The sequence below is a fragment of the Sorex fumeus genome, unplaced genomic scaffold (genome assembly GCF_029834395.1).
Source record: "Sorex fumeus unplaced genomic scaffold, SorFum_2.1 ptg000039l, whole genome shotgun sequence".
NCBI classification, from domain to species: domain Eukaryota; kingdom Metazoa; phylum Chordata; class Mammalia; order Eulipotyphla; family Soricidae; genus Sorex; species Sorex fumeus.
The window spans coordinates 6,133,697-6,158,550 of NW_026606096.1; the positions used below are offsets into that span (position 1 = coordinate 6,133,697).

At 51.7% G+C, this 24,854-nt stretch overlaps 2 protein-coding genes across 3 annotated transcripts in view; one reads left to right on the forward strand and one right to left on the reverse strand.

The window, feature by feature from the left end:
• Positions 1-2,810: 2,810 nt before the first annotated feature.
• DOK2 (docking protein 2) lies at positions 2,811-7,408 on the reverse strand. Its single transcript, XM_056119135.1, has 5 exons — positions 7,136-7,408; positions 6,186-6,467; positions 5,966-6,050; positions 4,164-4,348; positions 2,811-3,847 (listed from the first exon to the last, which is right to left on the reverse strand). The coding sequence occupies exons 1-5, from the start codon at positions 7,199-7,201 to the stop codon at positions 3,212-3,214; spliced, it is 1,254 nt and encodes a 417-aa protein (XP_055975110.1). The 5' UTR covers positions 7,202-7,408; the 3' UTR covers positions 2,811-3,211.
• A 5,354-nt stretch (positions 7,409-12,762) lies between these two features.
• XPO7 (exportin 7) overlaps positions 12,763-24,854 on the forward strand; it is a 94,851-nt gene continuing 82,759 nt past the window's right edge. For both annotated transcript variants that reach the window (XM_056118919.1, XM_056118920.1), the window contains exon 1: positions 12,763-12,893. In XM_056118919.1, the coding sequence (XP_055974894.1) occupies positions 12,876-12,893 (18 nt within the window). In that variant the 5' untranslated portion in view covers positions 12,763-12,875. The remainder of the gene's footprint in view (positions 12,894-24,854) is intronic.

Below are 24,854 nucleotides of genomic sequence, written 5' to 3' on the forward strand. Positions count from 1 at the left end.
CTTTGTTCCCCATTCTGGTTGTTCCCACCATTTCCTGCCACTGTATTTATTATTTCCCACCAAGGTGGGCAAATCTTGGCACCATAAGATCTCATCCCGCTCAAGATAGGAGTCAGGCACCAGAGAGAACCCCCTCGTCTCAAAGAACCCTGTTTTTGTTTTGTTTTGTTTTGTTGCATCCATGGACTTTGAGAACCCAGCTCCCCGGGGTGTTCTGTTTCTTACAGTCTCCCTGCCTCTGAGCACTCCAGACAGCCCTGGCGTCCCCTCTGATGATGTGAGTCTCCCCTCCGGCTCACTCGTGTGTGACAGAAAACCTCCGAACAGGTTGCAAATGAGGATATGCGGTACAAACTCAAGGGCTTCATTATTATGTTCCCGAAGGCACATCTGCACCTCCACAAAGATCTCACAGATCAGACACCTGGACATGCAAAGCTGCCCCGTCCTGGCACTAGAGATCCCAGTTCTGGGGCTCTAGTTCCTTCCCCCAATCCTTACAACCTCTGTGTGCCCACCCCCTCCCGCCCCCATCCTTCCTCCCTGCCCCATGCACCAGCCAGAGTGGCCCACCCAGAGGCTGGGATTTGGGAGCTGCGGTCAGGCAAAAAAGGGTGGGAGAGAGGAGGGTTGGCAGGGCTGGAGACACTTCGGTCCCCTTCCTAGCTGGCCAGCCAGGGGAGGCCAGAACCTGGGCAGGTGACAGGGAAGCCCCCAGGATGGGAAGCCAGCCTGCTGTCTACCCGGATCAGATACGCCACCCGGCCCCTCCCGCGGTGCTCCAGCTGCCCTGGCTGATTTTATAAGCGGCCCTTGCAGGAGGTGGGCACCTTGGCTAATTGAATCAGCGGCCATGAGGCCGGGGCGGGAGGCTGGTTAGCATCACTGCTGAAAGGTGATGGCAGCAACAGCTTGAGCGCAGCCGTCAGCCAGGAGCGTGAGCGCCAGGCCACAGGGGGGTAAGGGGTGGCCTTGGCGTTTTTTCTGACGCTTTAGGGGGGAAGTCACCAGGGACAGGGTGGGGGGGCCTTCCACAGGCTGGAGCAGGGGAGGAGGCGCCCTGCAGGGCAGCTCATCCCCCACCAGTAGAGCGTAGCCCAGGAGGCTGGGGGAGGCTCTGGCCACCAAAGATCCGGCTCTCTTTGCATCCGTGGGTGCCCCTGCCGGCCACTGGCCCCTGCACCCAGTGCCTCCGCAGTGGTCACCGACTGACCAAAGTGTCCTGCTCTCTGCACCTTCTCACGGAGCCCACAGCTGCCAGGAGGCTTCCAGCTGTTTGGCACTGCGTGTGACCCTCAGGTCTGGTGGGGGCCAGCCAGGGTGCCCTCCCAGAAGCCACAAGCAGGTTTCAGCACCCGTGCACGCTGTGGGTGGCCTTGGGAGGGGGCCACGCCCCCGCCTCCTCCCCCCCCACCCCCCAGCTAAGGAAGCGGGGCAGGGTTCCCAGGTAGGCCCGCCCTAGGCGTCCTGCCAACTGTCCGCCGCCGCATTTTCAGGGGGCCTCTGCTCCTCCTCATGCCTTACTTCCCCTCCCCAGCCTGGGACTGTCCTGCCCAGGCTGCACTTCCCCTTGCAGCAAAGCTGACCCCGAAGGGAGGAACTCAGCAGCCCCCCCACCCAGGGAGAGAGCCAAGGGGAGCGACCACTCCAGCTCCGTTCAGGCGCAGAGTTTCAAGGCAGGTCTCCAGCTGCAGCGTTAGGAGCCCCTGAGGGTGTGGAGTCCGCACATCTGCCTCGGTGCCTGGAGGGGGCTCGGAAAAGCGCAGGTGCCTTCAGGGCCCAGCCCCGGGCGGCCCTTTCCGCAGGTTCGCACTGCCCTCTGCTGGGCGGAGCTGGCACGTGCACCGGAGCCAGGCGCGCCGGCTCCCACCCCAGGCCGGCTTAGGGGCTGCGGATCTCTGGATGCTGAGGTTGGGTGTGGAGTGGTTGGCAGGGCCAGTCCTCAATTCCCGCGCCCAACTCGCCACAGAGCTGCAGGCACTGCCCAGCCCGCCCCTCCTACTCTCAGCTAGCTCCCACTCCCCACTGCCCATGACACCAGGTGTTCTCTGCGGGAGGAGGCGGAGGCGGGGGTGTATAAGGGATATCCTGCAGACTTGCAGTGTGCACAACACTGGCCTGAGTGCAGAGGTAGTGTGAGCAGGGCTCAGGGCTCAGGGCCTGCTCCCCGGGCCTGTGGAGGAGAGAGCAGGAAGAGCCCCCAGGGTGAAGCCCCTTCTTCTGCAGATCAACAGGGTGTCTCAGGGAAGGTAAGGAGTGGCTGGGCCTAGTTCCTGGTACCGAAGACACCCACTCACTACCTGCACCCCCCCCCTCCCGTGACCTTTCCCCCAAGCAAAGGAGCAGACTCTCGTTTGCTGGGGGCCACACCGGGAAGTGTTAAGGGCTTATTCCTTGGCTCTGTGGACAAGGGTCACTTCTGGTGGGGCTCGGCGACTATATGGGATGCTGAGGATCAAATCCGGGCTCACCACCTGACAAGGCAAGCACCCTACCCACTGTACTATCACTCCAGGCCCAGAATCAGAGGCTCCTGATTACCTTTCCCAGGTGCCCTGACTGCCACCCCCTGAGCACAGGTGCTGGCACAGGTGCTGGATGGCCCAGTGGAGTGAGTGTCCCAGCAGCTCTGTGTCACTCAACTCATCCCAGGCACACAGGCCATACACACAAACACACACAATCCAGAAACGTGTTTTTTTTTTTTTTTTTTTTTTTTGGTTTTAGGGCCACACACAGCTGTGTTCAGGGCTTACTCCCGACTCTGGGTGCAGAGATCACTCACATGAGATGCCAGGGATCAAACCCCGGCCAGCTGCATGCACGGCCAGCACCTTATCCACTGGACTATCACTCAGGCCCAGTCCAGGAACACTGAATGCCCCGAGAAGCCACTCTCCCCAGGGAGTGCTGGTGCAAGCCAAGGCCCCAGCGATTTGCTGATGGAGTTTTGTCCCTTGTCCTCTGCCCTAAATGCCTGTGGTTCTGCAACAGGGCGGGGGAGGGGAGAAGAGGAAGTGGAAAAGGAGTAGAAGAGTGGGTGGGTCTGGGCAGGTTTTCTGCTTCTAGAGGGTGAGTCATGTCATGGGCCCTGAGGGACAATGTCTCTGCCGGGAATAGGCGGAATAGGCCCAGAGGGACATTTTAGGGATGTAGTAGCCAGGGGCTTCAAGTGACCTGAGGCAGCTACACAGGCACCCGACCCCACCCTTCACTTGGGGCCTTTCCTAAGCACAACATTGTCGTACTCAGTGTCCTGTGACCAGTCAGCAGCACAGAGCTCCTGCCCCGCTGGGTACACATGCTGGAGGCCACTCAGGTCCCTCTCAGGGGCAGCGTGCCTCCTCCAGGCCTCGCCTTGGGGCTCCTGGGGCCTGTCATACAGGGCCAGGGCTGCCATGCCCTCAGGCTCATCATAGATGTGGTCCGGTCCCAGGGGTGCATGCTCCTCGATGCTGTCATAAAAAGGGTCACCCAGGGACTTTGGATGGCCTGCCAAGATGCCCCTCAGGCTCTTCCCCAGATTCCGGGCCACAGCGTCAAAGGGCACGGCATACTCCCCCTCAGAGCCCCGGGACCGGGCGGCGGGCACTGACACCGTGGGCGAAGAGGGCGGCAGTGAGTCGTGGGGGCGGGAGTAGGGACTCTCCGGCAGGGGCAGCGCCACGGGGAGCGCTGTGGGGACCGGGGCTGGCTGGGTTTGGGGTGCGGTAGCGGGGGGTGCGTTCTTCTGGGCAGCGATGGCCTCGTCCAGGGCCTGAAAGATCTCGCTGACTTGCCGGGTTTCGAATTCAAAGGTGCCTTCTCCGGAGTCGCAGCGTCGACCGGCCTCAAAGGAGAAGGTGACCTGAGTCAGGGGAAGGGGGGGGGGGGTCACTGGCAGGGCCTCCAGGCAGCAGCGGGCCCGCCCCAGCCCCTTTTACAAGCCCCCCCCCCCCCACCATCCCCTCTCCCTCCTGCCTCTGCTACGGGGTCCAAGCAGGCTCCCCCTTCTCCGCCCCTTTCTCTCCTGCCTCTGTCTTTTCAGGTCCCCTGGCCGCCCACCCACGTCCCCACCTGCAAGCCCTCTGCACTCTCGTCTTCTCCCGCCCTGGCCCCTTGCTGCTGCTTCTCTGTGGGACCCTATTTCTCTCATCCTTCCTCTTCCACGGGCCCCCACTCACCTTGTCCCGGCCAAAGCGCCGCAGGAGCCTGTAGGGCCAGTTGTAGAGCAGGGTGCCCGGCTCGGGGCCTCGCCACAGCTCCAGGCCACCCTGCCCAGCCCGCAGGGTATAGGACCCCCGGAGCCGGCACCTCTCACTCGCTTTTGTGGGTCTCACGGTCACAGCAAACTCCTTACAGGAGAGCACTGGGAAGAAGGGCGGGATGAGCAGCCGGCCTGCCTGCACCGCCCTGCCCTGCACGCACACCCACAGTCTAGAGAAAAGTCTGAGCTGTCCTTACCAGGTCCCACCCGGGCCCCCAACAGCAGCTCCACCCCATCCTCGGAGCACCATGCCCCGGCCACCGGCACCTGACCTCTGGCCACATCCTTCCTGCCCCTGGCTGGTCACCGGAGCCACAGATCAGCCGCTCCCCATCTCCACTGCCATCCCCGCCCCGTTTGAGTTGCAGGTACAGCCTCCCCCACTCCTGCGCTCAACCAGCCCCCACTGCCCACCACCATCTGCCACGGTGTCCTCTGAGGGGGCGCCTGGATGCCCTTCTGTGCACCAACTGCTTGCCCTCTCTCTCTCTCTCTCTCTCTCTCTCTCTCTCTCGCTCGCTCTCGCTCTCGCTCTCTCTGTCTCTCCTCTATTTCTCTCTCTCACACACACACACTTGACTCATCAATGCAGTCTCACGCACACACTTGACATACCAAGTCTCACACACACACTCAATACCTCAGTCTTACACACATACTTTGACACACCTCACACACATACACACACACTTACTCTCAACAGTCTCACACACTCACACACTCTCATACTCAACATACTCAGTCTCTCTCACACACACACACTCTCACATACTCGCACTCACACACACTGAATTTTCACACACGCTCTCACATTCTCACGCACACATTCACATACCCACAGTCTCTCACATATTCATACAATCTCTCTCTCACAGACTTGCACGCTCTCACACACACTCTCTCCCACGCTCCCATTCTCACAAGCTCAGTTTCACACTCACACCCCGATACAGTATCAGACACACACATTCACATACCCACACACTCTCACATTCTCTCTGTCTCTGTCTCTCTGTGTGTCTCTCTGTCTGTCTTTGTCTCTATGTGTCTCACTCTGTAGTCTGTCTCTGTCTGTTTCTCTGTCACTGTCTTTGTCTGTCTCTATCTCTGTCTCTTTCTCTCTGTCTCTGTCTCTGTGTCTCTCTGTCTCTTTGTCCAGTCTCTCTGTCTCTGTATCTCTGTGTCTCTCTGTCTTCCTCTGTGTCTCTGTGTGCATCTCTCTCTGTCTCTCTGTCCTGTCTCTCTGTCTCTGTCTCTCTCTGTGTCTCTCTGCCTCTGTCTCTCTGTGTCTCTCTGTCTCTGCCTCTCTCTGTTGTGTCTCTGTCTCTGTCTCTGTGTCTCTCTGTCTCTTTGTCCAGTCTCTCTGTCTCTGTATCTCTGTGTCTCTCTGTCTTTCTGTGTCTCTGTGTGCATCTCTCTCTGTCTCTCTGTCTCTGTCTCTCTCTGTGTCTCTCTGCCTCTGTCTCTCTGTGTCTCTCTGTCTCTGTCTCTCTGTCTCTGCCTCTCTCTGTTGTGTCTCTGTCTCTGTCTCTGTGTCTCTGTCTCTGTGTCTGTCTCTGTCTCTCTCTCTCTGCCTGCCTCTGTCTCCCGGATGACAGTGGTGGCTCTCCCCGCCAGCGCGACGCCCACGCCCACGCTCTGGGGGGGAGCAGCGCGCAGCTCTGAGCAGCCCGGGGGGTCCCCGGCGGCGGCGGCGCGCAGGCAGCGAGGGCGCCTCACCTGAGTCGCGGCTGCCGTAGAGCTCGTTCTCGGCCATGCAGGGCCGGCCCTGGCCGTCGGGGCCCGGCGCGTCCTTCCGCTGGCCCTGGGGAGCAGCGGGGCTCAGCACGGCGGGCGTGCTGCAGGCTGGGTACTCCGGGCCGGGTGCTCCAGGCCGGGTACTCCGGGCCGGGTGCTCCCCCCCCGCCCACCACCCACCCCCACCCCGGCCCCCACTCACCGGGAAGGCCAGCAGGCAGATGGCCTGCACCCAGGGCGCGCGCTCGGCGGCGGGCGCGGCCAGCAGGTACTGGCGCTCCTTGGTCTCCAGGACGAAGGGGCTGGTGTCGCGGGGGCTGCCGGTGTCGCCGCCCGCCTCGGCCACCCGCAGGCAGTCGCTCAGGCGGATGACCCGGCGCGCCGCCTCGCCCCGCCGCGGCTTCTCGGGGCCCTCCAGCAGCTCCAGGCGGGCCAGGGCGCAGCCCGACTCGGGGTACAGCGCTGCCCCGAAGCGGCGCCATTTCTGAGTGTGCACACAGAGGGGGCTGAGGGGGGCACCCCACGGGGGGGGTGGGGTGCAGGAGGGACCGCGGGGAGGGGGCGTCTGGGGCGCCTGCAGCCCGGTCCCTGGTGCAGCTGGGCGCAGCCCCAGGAACGGGCCTGAAGCCTGGAATGGGCAGCAGCCCTGTCCTCGACGGCCACGAGGGCCCCCCAGAAGAAGCCCTCCCTCGGGCTCACCCTTGGGGAGGCTCGACCCGGACCAAGACAGGGGAGCACTGGTGAGCCCAGCCCAAGAGCACTTCCTTAGGCAAGGAGTCCCAAAGAGGAGGAGGGGGGCGGCCAAGCGGAGGCCCAGCTCAAGCTCACCACCAGCCGAGCACCCACCCCTGGGGCAGGAAAGGGGGGGAGGCGAACCTCCCCTGCAGTCCCAGATCACTCCCTTCCTTTCCCAGGGGTGGCGGTGAGGAGTGACCCCAAGGGCAGGAGACAGCGGGGCCTCATTGCACCCCCAGCTCCACACTCGGGCCAGACTGCCCAGCAGAGAGGCTAAGACCCCACGCTGCCTCCACGGAAGCTCTGGGTCAGGGCTCCATCATCCCGCCGGGTGGGGCTCCCTGAGGGTCCCACTCCCCCTCCTCCCGGGAGTCCTGCGCAGCCCCCCCCCCCCAAAGCAGCCCCAAGGACTCCTACCTTGCCACCAAAAGTCTGCTGCAGCTGAAGGTACAAGAAGCCTTGCCTCACTGCGGCCTCGTCCATCCTCCCACCATCCGGCCGCTCTCCACCTCTCCCGCCCTCTGGCGCTCCTCTCGGCCTGTGTTCCCCCTTCTCTCAAGTTCATTTCCTCTCTGCCTAGAGTTCTCTGTGCTCTTCTAGTCTGCTCGATGACGACAGGCCGATAGGCGCTGTGGTTTCTTGCCCTGTCTCTGTGTGTGTGTTTGAGGAGTGAGTTTCGTGCTCAGACTTCCTGCATTTTCCACCAGTGAGAATTTTCAAGAAGTCACAGTGGGCTCCCTCTCTGGCAGACCACTCCAACCCCAAGAGAGGCTGGCATTGGCACCGCTGGATTGGCATCACCAAAAAAGAAGTGGTTGGCCGCAAGGAATGAAGAGACCCCCCGGAAACCAAATTCGAAAGTAAAACCAACAGCAAAACCCCCTCACCGCAGTGCCCCGCTCAGGCTGGGTACGTGACAAGCATGACACAGCTGGAAGGGGACCTCAGGATGAACGGGCTACATAAATATCCCAGGCTAAAAAACCAACGCGACAGGGATGAGCCAGAACCCAGCTTTCTCTACCCAGTAAGACCTGAGCTCTGCACACAGGCCACAGTAGACAGAGCTTGCCTCTTGCACACACAGCTGTCCCTGTCCCTGGCAGGAAGCTCAGCAGCACCACCTCCTGCAAGGCCAGAACCGAGAGCATCACATCCCCCCTCCTTCCCTGCCCCTCCCCGCTCACCCTGCAACAGGCTCGGCTGCTACAGCGCTGTGAAACCTTCTAACTTTCTGCCCAGTCCTCCTGCGCTGCAGAAAGACTCTGGGTTTCGTCTGGAGAGCATCTTTTAAAGTTACCAAAGCAGCCTCTTATACTAGAAAAAATAGTGTCTGAATTGGGCCAGGAAGATAATACAGGGGTTACGGCACTTGTTTTGCACACAGTCGACCAGGGTTCCATCTCCAGCACCTCATACGGTCCCCCAAACCCACCAGGAGTGATCCCTGAGCATCGAGCCAGGAATAAGCCCTGAGCACAGAGCCTGGAACACACAGCCTTGAACACCAGAGGTGGCTCAGAAGACAAACAAAAAGTATCTTAGTTGCCCAAGCATGCAGACACACACTGTCTCTGTCCCTGGAAGAAGACAGCAGGTTGGAAGGAGCGTGTTTGCACCCTCTGGGGCTACAGGGCTAGTGGAGACAGAGGAGGAAGTACTGGCAGGGCGTCATTCCACTAAGTGAAATCCAGATTCCACATACACACACACAAAACTATTGCTCGCAGGGGGAAAACCTAAACTCCCAAGAGAATATTTAATTTACCGGCTGAAAGGAGCAATCTGATGGAGGTGCAGAAATGCTGGGGGGAGCCCTTCTGGGGAAACCCCATAAAGGGAGCTTAGGTAACTGGGCCCTTCTCATCTTCACTTTGCAGAGCCTACCCACCCCTACTCCCGTCCACTGCGGGCTTCCTCCAGCACTGCACACATTCCACTCAAAGCCACAGGGGGGCACCCAAGGTTGCCAGATTCCCTGAAACCAATTTTAAACCCCCACACGGAGCCCCAGGTATTCTGGGTGCCTCACCCATCCATCCCTCGGGTCTGTGCGAGTTGGAGACGGTCTCCTACTGAGGAGTGGACAGCAGGACTGTGTCCCTTCCCCATCCCAGTGGGACCCGTGGCGCCCTGCAGCCGGCGCTGACCCAGTACTGCTCACACACAGCCTGAGGCAGAGAACGAGCATACAGTCCCAACACCTGTGATGGGAGGAGAAGCAACAGAAAGGAAACTGTCTCCCTTGTGTGTTGCGGCACAGGTAAGGGCTGGGTGCCCCTGGGACTTTTGCTGTGATTGGGAAAGAGGGGACTCCCCCTACCCCACACTTATGCCACGAAACCACAGGGTTCCTCTTCTTTACGATAGTTTCTCTCAACAGGAGATGGGACCTACAGATCAGAGACCCCACAGTTCCAGAGCTCTGCCCAGTCAAAGGGCTCGTGAATTTGTCTTTGCGGGCAACAAAGGCAGAACAGATTCCTAGGGAGGCCTGAAGATTAGGTAACCCCCAAATAAGATATAGGGTGGGGTAGGGGGCGGGGGTGGGGGGAAGATTGGGAGCAGCCTGGTTCAGGTAACTGAATACACAACAGGAAAGAAGGGATCTAATGGGCCGGGAGCCTCACAGGCCTAAGGAGGAGGGGGGAGAGGGCAAACACGAGTGTGTGAGGCATGAAAGTTCCACCCAGCAGTTCCTGACAAGGGTGTCGGCAGGAAGGACAGGCTCCAGTTTCATCCCTGGGCCTCACCCTTTCTCTGCTTCTTCCATCCCTGCGTCCTTCGTGTTCTGGAAACTCTGCAAAGAAGGGCTTATAATAATCATGCTACATAACACTGACTTAACATTTCTTTTTTTGGCTGTTTGGAGGCCACACCCAGCCACGCTCAGGGTTTACTCCTGGTTCTGCACTCAAGAAGCACTCCTGGTGGTGCTGGTGGGGGAAGGGGGGACCACATAGGATGCCAGGGATAGAACCCAGGTCGGCCACATGCAAGGCGAGCACCCTACCCACTGGACTATCACTCTGGCCCTTGACTTCACGAGTCTTATGCTTGACTGATCTCACATGAGCCCCACCCCACATTCAATAATGAAACTAACATAAGGAAATAAATTAATAATTCATTTATTGAGCATTTTCTCTGTGTACAGGTACCAGGGACACAAGATAAGCAAGGCAGATAAAATCCATTTTACATTTAGTACTTTTTAGTTGGAGAGCCTCATGAAGAAAAGGTTGGCCTTGCATGTGGCCAACCCACGTTTAGTCTCTGACACCTCCATTTGGTCCCCCAAACCCCTCCAGGATTGACTCCTGAGCACAGAGCCAGACAGGGATAAGCTCTGAACAGTCCTGGGTGTGGTCCAAACCAAAAGGAGAAAAAAAAAAGGAAGAATAAACCAGAATATATGCAAATAAAGAGTTTGGAACAGTGATTGAAGCCAGAGGTACAAAGATGAGACCAGGAGACAAGTTCAATAGAAACTGAGGAAAGCCTCTGTGAGGATTCAAGTGTTGGGAAGGCAACCAAGGGGAAACACCAGGCACAAAGTCACTTCTGGCACAAAGTCCTCAAGACAAGAAGGGCATAACGTTGGGAGAGAGATGAGGGCACAACAATGAGCCATGAGTAGAGCACTCCTTGAAGGTGTGAGGCCCTGGGTTCCAGGCATCTCAAGAAAAAAAGATGGGGGCGGGGGGAAGGAAGAGATTGATCTCAGGTTGCAGGAAAGATTTGAAACGCATCCTAAAATGGGAAGTCACTTAAGGATTTTATTTTATCAGGGCAGGACAGGGACTCCCAAGCAGTGCTCATGAGGCCTGGGGGCTCCATCAGCAATTCTTGGCCAGCTGGGCCATTGGTTTAATGCAAGGGCCCAGTGCTGGGGATACCTGTCCCAAACCCAGCATGCTTGGGGACCTTGTGGTGTAGAAATCGAACCTATGCCACACACAAACCCTAACCACTATACTGCCCCTGCCCTCCCCTCCCCAGGGATTTTAATGCAGGATTTTAATCCAGTTTCTACATATTCTACCACTATCTAGAAAATGGACTAGCAGGGGGGCAATAGAGAAAGCAGGGAAACAAGTTAGGAATATTTTACCAATGCCCAGGAGAAAAGTGATGGTGATGGACCAGGGGGGTTAGCCGTGGAGATGAGACTAAGCCAGATTTGGAGGGTGTAATACAGATTCAACACGACAAGGTTATAGAAGCAAGAAAACAGTGTGGATACAGAGGCAAAAAGACTTGTAAACTGGACTAATAAAACTCTAAAAACCAGGATAACTTTGACAGACAGGGTAACTGGTGATACCAATGGAAAACAGGAGAAACAAGCATGAAGAAGGCATTGATCTGGGCTGGGAGTGGATTGGGGCCAGGCTCACAGTACACTGTTTCTTCTAGCCGGTCAGGCAAGTAGGGAATTGGGAGGCTGGCATTAGAACCTAGACCTCACTCTATCTGTGAGACTAGCCAACAGGCCCCTGACTCATCATCTCTAATCCAGACATAGGACTTAATGATTGGATACTGGAAGATTTTGGCACTTCTGCGCACGCACGCGCGCGCGCACACACACACACACACCATGAGACTCCTCTCTCTCGAGAAATCTTTCTTTATCACCCCCGCCAACCCCAACACAGGGTTAGCCAGAAGCAACAGTTCAAAAGCCACCTTACTTCAGTTTCCATCATCTTGAGTGACAGGGCCATTCTTGCTTACAGAATCTCCCAGCTGCATGGAAATCTGGGTAATGTAGTTTTTAGATGTCCTACATCTGCAAACCAGGAAGACAGGCGTTGAAATAAACACTAAAGGCCAGTCCATTCTATCCACAATAGTAAGTGCTTATATAATTCACTACCATCATCATTTCCATCACAAACGTGTGTTAGTCCCCAGCCGACACAAATTTCAGAGATGCAATGCTCCCAGAATCCAGTCACCCTTATCTGGGGGCCTTAATGGGAAGGCGCACTGGAATCCAAAGGCATACAGGAACCTGCACTAGCTAATGCCTGTCATTTTAGGTGGGAAAGGCTGTTAATCGTTCTCAGCGGGCAGGGACCGACCAGCTTTGATGCATAGTCAGAGATCCTGAACCCCCTTTCCATCTCCCCACCGTGACCACCTCTTCACATCATCTGACCCCCTCCAGGAGGCGACGGTACAGTGCTGGTGAAGCTCATCTATCTCTCCGGGAGAACTCACTCCGTCTGCCGTCTGCATGTTTCCATCCTCACCACTGTTTGGCAGCTATTTCCATAAATGTTTATCGAGGAGAACAGAACAGAAACGAACACAAGGAAATCACTATTTGGAATCTGGTAAAACCCAGGAAACTGGGCGCAGTGGCCGTTGGCCAGGAGAGATGAAAGCGAGAAAAGACGCGAACAAAGTTGGCGGCTGCTGAAACAATGTCATTGGAAAGCAGAGAATAATGCAGGTACCCCAGCACATCGGAAGACCCCCCGCGAGGTGGAGGCCGAGGGGGGTGGGGGCGGATTGTGCTGGGTGCGGGGGGGGGGGGGGCTGCGGATCGGCATTCCGAAGAGGAGCGTACGGGGGTCCCGAGGCACGTGAGGAGGAGGAGGAGGAGGAGGGGGAGGAAGAGAGCCCGCCCGGTGCAGGGTTCCGGGAGGAGACAGGTTCGGGGAGGGGGGTCCTCCCTGGTGTCAAGTCCTCCCCCTGCAGCCCAGCCGAGAGCAGCGCCCCTTGGCGTGGCGGCGGGCGCCCGCCCGAGTGCGCGCGGCGCCTTTAAAAATCCATGTAAACAAAGCTTTGTTCCCCCGGCTCCCCGCCCTCCGCGCTCCCCCCTCTCCCCCCACCCCCGGCCCGCTCCTTCCTCCCCCCCCCGCCCCCCCTCCCGCGTCTCCGGGCCGCTGACGTTGCCCGCGCCTCTACGCCGTCCCAGCCGCGCTGCGCATTCTCCAACCGCGCCGCGGGCCGCCGGGGGCCTGCGCAGCCGAGCCGCGCTACGCCGCGAGCGTAGCGCGCCGAGCCCTTAGCGCGCAGGCGCGGCGGCGACGACGACGACGACGACGACGACGACTACGGCGGCGGCGGCGGCGGCGGCGGCCCCGGCCGAGGTGCGCGCTGGGGGGGAGGGGGGGCCGGAGAGGAGCATGAATGGAGCAAAATGGCGGATCATGTGCAGGTGAGAGGAGCGGCGGGGGGGAGGGGGCGGCCGCGGGGAGTGGGGAATGGGGGGCGCACGCGGCCGCGGCGGGGGCTTGGGCCGGCTCGGGGCTCTGCAGGCCCGCGCCGCCGCCGCCGCCGCCGCTCGGGGCTCGGGGTTCGCGGGGCCGCCGCCGCCGCCGGCCGGCCCGCAGCTCCGGGGCCTTTCCCGCCTCCCGGCCGCCCGGGGGGCCTCGTCCCTCCCCTCCCACCCGACCGCACGCCGCTGGCTCGGGGCTGGCAGCGCCCGGGTGGGCGCCCCGGCCCGGCGCTCCCCGCTCCCCGGCTTCCCGCGCGAGCGAGGCCTCTGCGAGGGACGGGGGAGGAGATCCCGCACCCCCACGCCGGACCGCGGACCCCCCGCCACCCCGCCCCGGGTAGCAAAAAAAAAAAAGAGAAAGGGGGGACCCTCCGCGCCCCCTCCCCCCCGGCCCCTCGCCTGCGCTCCCGCGCCTTTCCCGCCTCGCCTGTCCTCCACGCGCCCCGGATCCGCGCAGCCCCCCGCCGGCGCCCTCCCCGAGCGCCCGCTGCACCCCGCGCCCCCCCGACGCCCTCCGCCCGCGCCGCCGAGCGCCCCCCGCTTCCCCGCTTCCCCCCAGAACGGGCTCCCCGGGGCCTGGCCCACCGTCGCGGGCCCCTCTCCGTCGCGGGCCCCTCTCCGCCGGGCAGGAGTTGAGCGCCTCCCCCCCCACCACCACCCCTTTCCTCTCTCCGCTCCCCTCCCGGGAAACGCGGGGTGCAGGGGGGTGTGTCTGGAATGGAGATGCTCGCCCGGGTGCACACGTTGTGTCCCCCCCCTCCCCGTGGTTCCGGGACCCCGGTCCCGAGCCCCCATCCCTACATCCCCCACCCGCGCGGGCGCGCCGGGCCCAGGCCACTTTCGCCTCCGGGAAGGAGCCACAGGCCCCAGGAAGGGGCAAGCCCCATTGCAGAGCCTCACGCTTGCAGGCGTTGGAGGGGGGCGGGGGGGTGGGTTTTTGTGAACTCGGTGAAGTTGGGGTGGGGGGGGCTTGGTTTTGGTTTTTGTTGTTTTTCTCTCCGTGGCTGGCTGAGAGCTGGTATTTGGGTGACACTCTTGGCACACGTCTATTGTCAGAGACCTTCAGATTTCCGAGGGAGCCGCGTCGGTTTCTCTTGTGGGAAATGAAAAGCTGGGAGCCCAAGAGCTGTCATCTTATTTTTGCTTACTGTATGGTATCATTTCTCGAGTGGGGAAAAAAAATGGCCTTGTCCCTAATATAATGCCTGTAGAAGCTGGACTGGTGGAACTTCAACCACTCTCTCTCTCTCCCTCTCTCTCTCTCTTTTTTTTTTTAATTGGAGAGAGGACTGTAATAAATTTTCAGGCCAAGTGTTCAGTAAAGATCTTTGGTGTGTGCCAGACAACTTATCAGGGTGAATTACATAGAAGATTGTGGCCGCAGATGGAAGACTTCATGATTTGTGCTTTAAAGCCAGTATCATGGCCTAATTCCAAAGGAGCAGTAAAACTTGATACAAGGTGATAATAATACTAGTGTAGCACCTCGAATTTCATAGCAGCCACTTCTAAGAAGCATAAGAGATATTGTGTGATTTTTTTTTTTTTAAATACTTCCATCTTAAAAGAGTTGATTCCTCCTTCCTGGTATGGAAGGATTAAAGACAAGAGCAGGCAAGGATTTGTTTGTGTTTGGGGGTGGGGGGTGTCCCCCGTGGTTCAGGGGACCACCAGGGCCATCCCTGGGGCAGTGTGCAGTGGTCTTAGTGGAGTAGGGAAGGGGAGGAAGGGACTGTGTCCATGTGAAGCCCCCGACTGGTTTGTTCGGGTAGCCTTTCTGAGTGGTATTTGGATAGTAGAGGAAGTGGTTGTATTTTGATGAACATATATCTGTTCTTTCTCCAATAATGTGATGTCTCTCACGTTTTGGACTAAAAGACATTGTTCCTAATCAGAAAAAAGTCTAGATGCATCAAAGTTTCCTAGCACCTTAGCTGCCTTACTTTTCTCCCTCTCACCCCTAAATAAAAATCTACCAAAGAACTTAATAACTTTCCTAGACAAAGAGCAGTGTGCCGGTCAGTGTTTTATATTATTTTCTTCTTCACTTACCTTCTAAAGTAGTGGGATCTACATTAAGTCGGATACATTGGGGAAAGAGTTTTCTTTTTAGCTAGATAAGTCATAGTGCTTTTCTTTGTTAGACGACTAAATTTGTTTGAGTATGCGGCACAGACTTTAAGATTGTACTTTATTGTAGTAGAAAACCTTCCCTAGAAAAAGATTCCTTTTTCCTGGTATGGAAGGAGCATTAAAGACAGACCTGCACTGTGGGGGAATACTCGTCTTATTACACTGTTGGAACACGCTGTGTAGAAAGGATTTACAGATTCAGACAGTGATTGTGTGAGCCTTGCAGAGTTAGTACTAAATAGTTGAGTCATCCTGTATCTAGTACTTTCCTGAGCCACCAGGGTGAGCAGTTTTTTTGTTGTTGGCTTTTTATCAACACGAAGCAAATATGATTCTTAGGCTGAAATCCTGAGCATCTCTTGTGTGTTTTGTAGACAATTTAAGTGTCAATGTTACAACAATTAGTGATGGAAAAAATTTAATTATTTGATGTGTCTTTTACCTCTGTCAGTATCATAGTCGAGCCTGTTCCAGAGACAACTCCAAATTGTACTGGGTTTCTTATTCTTGGTCTTAAATGACCTTTTGAAAGTCCCTTCATGGAGACAAGAATCACAGGGCACTGACTGTAAAAAAAAAAAAAATCAAATTCATTTGTATTTATATTCCATTGCCCTTTCATTTTTTGTTGAAAAAATATTTTTTGAGTTAAATGAAGAGAGGAAGGAGTCAGTATCTTCACTTGCTGATTAGTTATTACAAAGAGATGAGGACAATGCAGGATACAATGGGAATGAAAAAAAAGAATCTGGCATTAGAATGAGTAGGGCTCACCTGGTATTCAGGATCTTGAGAGGGAAAGTGTAATATATCCCTATGTTATATATGTGTGTTATTTAAAATTTTAACAAAGTGCAAAAGTTTAGCCTGATAATAGCAGAATTGTTAATTGTCTTTTCATCCTTTAAAAACCTGCAAGGTAATGACTGGGGCTATGGATAGTCCATTTTGAGAAAAGAATTCTGTACACTTTGGAGAATTCTAAATGGGGGAGAGGGGGAGTAGGGGGCTTCTGCTATAACCCAAAAGAGAATGCTGACGATGTGCAAGACCCTCTTCTATCTATATTGGACATTACAGTAGACTGAGAACCCAGGAACTCTGGAGCCAGACTGCTGAGCTGTCAGATTCTGGTGCAGGCTTCAGAATTCTGCACAAACAGATACAAGAGCTAATACACTGATTGCAAAACATGCCACATTTGTGTTGGATGACATTGGAATATATCCTTTCTCTTTCCCCATCTACCTCCTCTTCTGGGAATTTATGCAAATATAAATGTCTGCATTTTAAAAGGCCATTTATATATGATGGTTTTGCCTTTAGTATATTTCCACTTGCTAGAAATTTCTTCAGAAAAATTGAGAGACGTGCTATCATTCAAACACTTAATAAAACAAGAAGGATGTTACTGTCATGGGATTTCTCAATTAGATGTGGAGAGGAGAAAGTCACTGAGAAAAAAATAAATTTCTTGTTCTATTTCATACAGAAACATTAACTTCCATTTGATTTGATCTAGAAATTGGTGTTCTTAATCACCAGCAGTATTTTCTTTTTTTCTTGGTTGAATTTTGAAAGCAGTATTGCACCATGGCCTTTTGAGAAGGGAATGTTGCCAATGTAAACCAATAAGCTAATGTCTCTGAAGAAACAGCTACTGAGGCCACTTTGCTCACGTCAGTGTATGTAAGGAATATACTGCTTAGAAATTGTCATTTTTCCCCCCAAAAGATGAGCACCAAACATCTCTCAGATTGTCTCAGTGTCTGGAAATCTGGGAGTGACTTCACTGCAGAGTTTCATTGGCAGTTGAGCTTTTGGCTGGGGCTGCAGGCAGTCCTTGGAGAGTCAGTGTCCATCCTTACCTGTATGCTGACCACCAGGTCTGTTAGTTCCTTGAGGTTCCTGAGTCCAGGACTTCCTTCATTGTCTTGCCTCCTGTTCGGGGGTATTTAAGTCTTGAACACCTGGTCTTCTGGTAAATCATTTTAAAGGACTTATTTGACTGAAAAAACTAGGCACTGTCATTTATCTTAGTGTTTTGGGGAATATGATGATTCCACCACACTCACCATCTGGATTCTAGCATCCTCTCTCTCTCTCTCCCCCCCTCTCTCCTCTCTCTTTCTCTCCCCCCCCTTCTCATTGCCACCCTTCCCCCCTCCCTTTGCATACCCAGTTCTGTAAGCTGATTCTCAGGGTCTGTTCTCATTGGCCGTTGTTTGTATCCTTACTGTGTGTCTTCATACTTTACATTTGGTGTCTGCCCTCTCTGAATCACTCTGGTTCCCTCCAGTTCCATTCAAGTTGCACCAAGTGGCAAGACTTCATCTTTTCCTAAAGCTGAGTAGTGTTCTATTACATATGTAAGCAATGGTTTTTGTGGTTTTTTTTTTCTTTTCATGTATTTATCTGTTGTCAGGTTCCTCTGTTGTTTCCAGATCTTGGCTATTGTGAATAGGCTTGGCTATAATAAATGCAGGAGTGAAAATACAATTTTTCAGATTAATGATTTTTGTGTTCTCTGTGTAAATACCAAGAAGAGGAATTGCTGGGTCATATGGTAGCTTTATTCTTAATTTTTTAGGAAGTTTCTCTTCAGTTTTTCAGAGGCTGAGCCAGATGACAGGACTTTTTCACATGTGTCTGATGTTGGCTTTGTATCAGTATCAGTGCCTTCTCTTTGCTATTGTTGTTTTTAACCTGAGTGAAATATGCCTTGAGACAAGTACAAAAAGTCATGTTTCAACTTGATGACTTTCCACAAGGGAGCAATATTTTATAACCCCTAAATCAGTAATACTCATTCCTCAAAAACCCTTCTGATTCCCCTGTCAGCAGCCATTCATATGTTCTACCTCCTAAGGGTAACTACTGCTCTGTCAGTTAATTTGTAATTTTGCTTTAAAAAGTTTCGCTGAATAGAACCTATCCATGAGAGCATGAACTTCAAAACCAAGGGGGGGTGGGGGGAGAAGCAGCATTGGATGGTAGTTTTTCAGCTTTTTAAAGGAGCTAATAGAAATTGTACTGTCAAGGGAAATGTCTACCTCCACCAGAAATTGTTTATAATTTCAGGCCTTTCGTGAACATTAGAATGAAAATAAATGTGGTTTTTTTTTTTTTCCTTTTTGGGTCACACCAGGCGATGCACAGAGGTTACTCCTGGCTCTGCACTCAGGAGTTACTCCTGACGGTGCTCAGGGGACCATTGGGATGCTGGGAATCGAACCCAGGTCAGCCGCGTGCAAGGAAAACGCCCTACCTGCTGTGCTATCTCTCTAGCCCACAAGATGTTCCTTTTTAAATGAAAGAAGTATGCCTTTTTGTTGGCATATTTTATTGAGAAACTGGTTTGCAAGTATTAGTTCAGGATCACAGATCCTTTGAGAATTACATGTAGAATGAATTTTTTAATGTGGAATTGTTGAGGATCATTAATAGATACTTTAAGGATCTATTAATGTCCTATTCTGAATGCTATGCACATAGAAGGAAGGACAAGATGTGATGTCCTACTTCCAGGGACTTTGCGTTTTAATTGGGGAGATAGTAACGAGTATGGGTTGTTGAGTTTTGAGTTTATAATCAGACTGTGGTTTTTGTCACCATGTCCCTGAATGAGGGCTCTATCATTTTGTTACCTTCTCCCCCTTTCTAAGGAAAGTTCTGTAACTATAACAGCTGAATTCCCCTTCACATATATATTGGTGTGTATATATATGTGTGTGTATATGTGTGTGTGTGTGTGTGTGTGTGTGTGTATAGGAGTTTCATGGTGGAGGGAAATTGTATCAGGGACATACCAGAATCAGAGGGACATGGTCATACGCTGACCTAAGTGCGTCTGATGGTGTTTGTGGCACTTCACACATGTTTGTGCACTCACACTTCTGCTCCAAATGGAAAAGATGTGTTTGAGAGAAGGCAGTATTGGAAACAATACTAACATTTACTGGACCTGACCTGCTTTTACAGGACTTGGTATGATCTCATGTAATCTCATAGCAGCTCAGTAAAGGTAGGTATTAAAGAGGTTATAGTTACGGAACTTTCCTTGAAATAGACTGATGGAAGGAGCTGGTGTCGCTTGAACATGAGAACTGTTGGAGGATTTAGATGATGATAGCGATGATGATTGTTATCGAATATTTCTGTGAGGATAAGAGAGAAGATAACATTTATTGAGCACCTTTTATATCCTAGGCCCCCCTTTTATATTTACTTATCCATCCCTTGTTGGGAGGGTGGTTTTTGGGCCCTGATACTCAGCTACGCTCAGGAATCACTGCTCGCAGGGTTTGGGGGACTTCTTGTGATGCCTGGAATAGAACCCCCTGGTTGGTCACCTTACCTGCTGTAAGTTTTTATAGCTGTAGGAACCTTTTAACTTTTCAGTATATGATCTATGAGAAGTGCTGATCTCATTTATATAAGAAATTATGACATGAAATCTGTAGTCTCAGAAGATTTGAGAGTCATGCTAGATTTTTACCCCAAAGAGTGAGGCAGTTGTATGTTTTTTGTTTGTTTTGTGTCACACCCTGAGGTGCTCAGGAATTACTCCTGGTGGGTCTTGAGGGAACCCTATGTGGTGCTGGGCATCAAACCTGGGTCCACTGTGTGCAGAGCAAGGCCTTGTCTGCTGACCTTTCGCTCTGATCCCTGACAATTATTATATAGGGAAAATGCACCCAAGTACTTTTTCCAACTTTGGTGCAGGCAAAGCATCTATCATAAATATGTCAAAAATTATTTAAAAATTCATTTTAAAAATCTCAGTTACCCCTATTGACTACTGAATTTCAGTGTTTTCTTTCTTTCGAAAGCATATTGTTTAAAGTCAAACCTGATACATTAATCTCTTATAATAGAATTTGCTATGAAGGAATCTGGGAAATCAGATATTTGTTACACATTATCTGTATTTAGTTGAAAAAAGTCATCTCATTTGTCCAGTATATTTAAGAGTATTTGTTTGGTGTTAATAGACGATTTTTTAAAATTATTTATTTATTTGTTTGCTTTTTGGGTCACACCCAGCGATGCACAGGGGTTACTCCTGGCGCTGCACTCAGAAATCACACCTGGCAATGCTTGGGGGACCATCTGGGATGCTGGGAATCGAACCTGGCTCGGTTGCGTGCAAGGCAAATGCCCTACCCGCTGTGCTATCACTCCAGCCCCGATGATATTTTTTTTTATCATCTTGTCATTGACCAGTTAACTCTTGAGTTGACAGGTATTGAGAATATCTATAAAATCTGTCCAGAAGCCAGTCTTTTGGAGGAACATTCAAGAATTTTTATTTTTTCTTTTTGGGTCACACCCTGCTATGCTCAGGGATTATTCCTGGCTCTGCACTCAGGAATTACTCCTGGCGGTGCTTGGGGGACCATCTGGGATGCCGGGGATCGAACCCAGGTCAGCCACGTGCAAGGCAAACACCCTACCCGCTGTGCTATCGCTCCGGCCCCAACATTCAAGAATTTAAAAGAAAAAATGTATTTGCTGAAAAATGAATCTTCTCTCCCCCCCATCAGTAGTACAACAAACTATTTTTAAACAATTATTTTAAACTAATTGAACAGGATCTATTTAAAATAAGAACTTTATCCCTAAAGTGTCATAAGTTAAAACTTTTAACTAATTATTGGGATTCCACCTTTTAGTCTAACTTACTGTCCACATTACAAATAGATCAGATTATTGCAGACAGAAAGTTTGTAATGCACAGAAAATAGTTCCTAAAGCCTTTTTTTAAAACACTTTGAGCTCTTTTTGGGGTTGATATACACGTGTACTAGAAGTCAAAGAGACATTTTTCTCAAAAGAGTTAGTGTGAGACTTCAAACTAACTTATCTCTCTTTCCCTCCTCTAATTCAAGTAGCACTTAGACAAGTGACTGCGATTCACAGAGATTGCTACTGGGTCGGTCTGATGCCAGTGGCAATCACATCTCTATTTAAGTTCATTTCATGTGTAAATTGTATTTAAAGTGTACCAAGTGACAGATATATACACCTGTGACTTCATGAGGCAGGCAGAATACGGAACTTTTCCTCTGAGCTTTGCATCCTGTCCCTTCCCCAGCCCCATGCGGCCCTCATTTGCTCTCTTCACTATATTGTAAAATAATTTGCACTTCCTGGAACTTCATAGAATGCACTTTGTAGTCTTGCTCAACCCAGTGAATTTAAGATTTCATTCAGGTTGTTGTGTCACGTCATATGTTGTTGGTTTGTTTGTTTTTTTTTTAATCGTAAGGAATTGTCCACTGCATGAGTATGCCACATTTCCTGTATCGGACTGTTTTCAGATTTTAGTCTCTGAATGAAGGCCCTGTAAATATTCATTTGCATGTCTGTGGGTGGGCACAATTTGATTTCTCCTGAGTTAATTAGCTTGGAGTGGAATTCGAGTTCTTTGGTTTGTTCAACTTTTAAAAGAAACGGGGGGTCTGGGAGAGAATACAAGAGTTAAGGTGTCTGTCGCCTCCCCACTTTATTCCCCAGCACCACATGGTCCACCACGCATTGCTAGACATGACTCTGGAGCCCCGCCTCCCCCCCCCCCAAAAAAAAAAAAACCAAAGAAACACACCACCATCATGGTCTCAGCACCTCGGGTTTGAGCAGCTCTGCATCCTTGGACCCTTGCATTGATTAAGAATCACCTGTAGGGGTGGAGGGATGGGTACTCAAGCATTGCATGACTGAAGCGTGACCACAAAAGTTTGTAAGTCTGTAACTGCACCTCATGGGGCTCTTCTACAAAAATTTTTTTTAAAAATCACTGTAAATGTTTTCTTTAAAAAAAAAATCGCCAGTAGGTGCCCGTTTACCTTTTCATCAGCAGTGATGGACCATTTGGGTTTGCCCTTCTAGTGGGATCTGAACTGTGGCTTGGATTTGCATTGTGCTAGATCTCTTGGTTTGCTCTATGACCTTTTATATATTTCAGAGGGGTGCAAACCAGGCTTGTGGTTGGGCTGTATGGGCTGAGAACTAAAAATAATTTTGACATATTTAAAAAAATTTTTTTTAATCACTGTGAAATAGATCCTTACAATGCTGTTCATGATGAGGTTTCAGTCCCAACACCCATCCCTCCACCAGTGTGCATTTCCCAGCACCAATGTCCCCAGTTACCCCCATTCCCCCCTACCCCCCCCCCCCGCCTCTGTGGCAGGGCAGGCACTTTCTTTTCTCTCTCTCTCTCTCTCTCTCTCTCTCTCTCTCTCTTTCTCTCTTTCTCTCTCTCTCAATTTTGACATTTTTAAATGGAACTCTATTTCATTTCATCATCCTGTTAATCGTCGATTGCCTCGAGCAGGCCCCAGTAACGTCTCTTTCATCCTAGCCCTGAGATTATATTGACGGCTCTTTAGGAGAATGAGACCCATCATTGTTACTGGTATTTGGCATATTTGGTAGGCCACGGGGAGTTTGCCAGACTCTGCCCTGTGGGCAGGCTACATTCGATAGCCTGCAAGTTTGTCCAAAGTAGGAATGAGGTAATAAGATGTCGCGCGGCCGCGCGGTTCCGGGATCTGGATTTTATAGTCTCTGAGTCTTGGCCGCTGATGGGATTACACGGCGCCAGGGGGCCAGGTGGTGGGTGTGACCCCCGCCTACTGGAATTTGGAGGATCTGGGTGGAAGATGCTCGACTCCAATTCGAATAGGCTTGGAGGTCTCGGCCCCGGAACCCGCGTGGCTTTGTCCCTCTGCCAGTACCTTCATGTGTGCGGAGAGTGGTCTCAGCATGGTGGTGGCTGGTCCTGGAGGTCTTCGGCTGAACTCTAGCTGAAATATAGCCTCCTGAGTTCTTACTTCTTTGTTTCTGGCTACTTTTGTGATAAACTGATGGGGTTGAATAGTTGCGACAGAGAACTTTTGACCTAATAGCCCTCAAAACCTAAAATGTTTACTATTGGCCCTTCACAGAAAGTTTGCAAACTTGGGCACTTTGTCTTCTCAAATCGATTGCTTGACTTCTTTATAAAGGAGGGGCAAGCTTTTATGCTTCTATCCCAAGCCCTGTTTGACAGTCTCCTGGTCACACTTGGTAGTAGTTTTTTGGGGTATTTTTTTTTCTTTTTCTGTGGTATTTTGAGATCCTTATTGCTCTGCCCAAAATGATAACTGCTAGTCTTGTGGTGCCTCGTCAATGAATTAGTTTTTAAGAACATTAAGATCTTTAATTGTGCGGCCACAGCTCAAGTGCTCAGTAACCACTTGTGGCTGTGCACTGTGCAGATACAAAATATTTCCATTGTCACAGAAATTTCTGTTGTATATTACTACTCGAGACATGAAAAGCTTGTCATGCAACCAAAGGGATTAAAAGCAGGAGTAGAACATGGATTACAGGATTGCTTTCCTTGGGGCCTGTGAAAATTCCATCCTCATTCTCCCAGGTGTGTGAATAACTGCAAATGGATACATTAAAGCATTTATCTAAGATTATTTACTGTTTATGCTATGAGCCTAAAATATGTTCTATTCTGTTAGCTTAGTGAGAGGAAGCAGTCAGGAAGAGAACTTTAGAACTTTATTCATAAGAAGAGTATTTTACAGTAGTAAAAGACCCTGATTCATTCTTCCTCAGAGTACTTTGCAAAAAATAAGCTTCTAAAATTCCCATTTATTTGCTACCAGGTAACAATATTTTACAGATAACATTAAGGAAAGTATTTAACCACTAAATCTGTAGCACAGTAGCACTGTCCTCCCGTTGTTCATTGATTTGTTCGAGCGGGCACCAGTAACATCCCCATTGTGAGACTTGTTATTACTGTTTTTGGCATATCTAATACGCCCCAGGGAGCTTGCCAGGCAGAGCCTGTGGGTGGGCGGGTAGGATACTCTTGGTCGCTTGCCTTGCTCTCCGAGAGAGTCGGAAGAATCGAACCCTGGTCGGCCGTTTGCAAGGCAAACGCCCTGCCCGCTGTGCTATCACTCTAGCCCACCACGCATGCACCACTCAATCATTTACTTAAAATCTTGTTGTTCTGGTAGTTCTGGGTGCCTTCAGCTACTAATTTTAAGGTATTATTGACCTTTGAAGTTTTTCATAGCAATAGTATTAACTTTTATAGTTCAGTAATACTTGAAATGGTTAAATGGTTTTATGGTTAAAATAACTTATTTTAAGATTGACTTTAAGGACTGTTTTTCTTTTTGTCACTGAGAACTTTTGTGTGATTCAGTTCTAAGGCACAGTGGTAATAGATTCTGAATAAATGGTGAAGTGGGATCAAATAGATGACCAAATAGCCCTTCTCTTTTGGCACAAAAAAATTAATGTATTATGCCTATTCAATTGTTTCTTAATATGGAGATGTTTGTAACTTTCGGATGATTGATTTGTCATGGCAGTATAATAATCTATGCTGGAAATAAGCGTTAGAATTGGAATTACCAGCTAACACTGAGAAAGTTGCATAAGGCATTCTGTTGATGTCCTTTTACATACATACAGGAAATGTGTAACAAATGGGTGATTCAGAGGCTTCCATGAGCACATGTATGTACATTGTATATATATATATATATATGTATACATATATATAAAGTAAAGGCCCTCCCGTTGTTCGTTGGTTTGCTCGAGCGAGCTCAGTAACGTCTCCATTGGAAACTGTTGTTACTGTGTTTGGCATATCGAATACTTCACGAGGAGCTTGCCAGGCTCTGCCGTGCAGGCGAGATACTCTCGGTAGCTTGCCGGGCTCTCCGAGAGGGGCGGAGGAATCGAACTCGG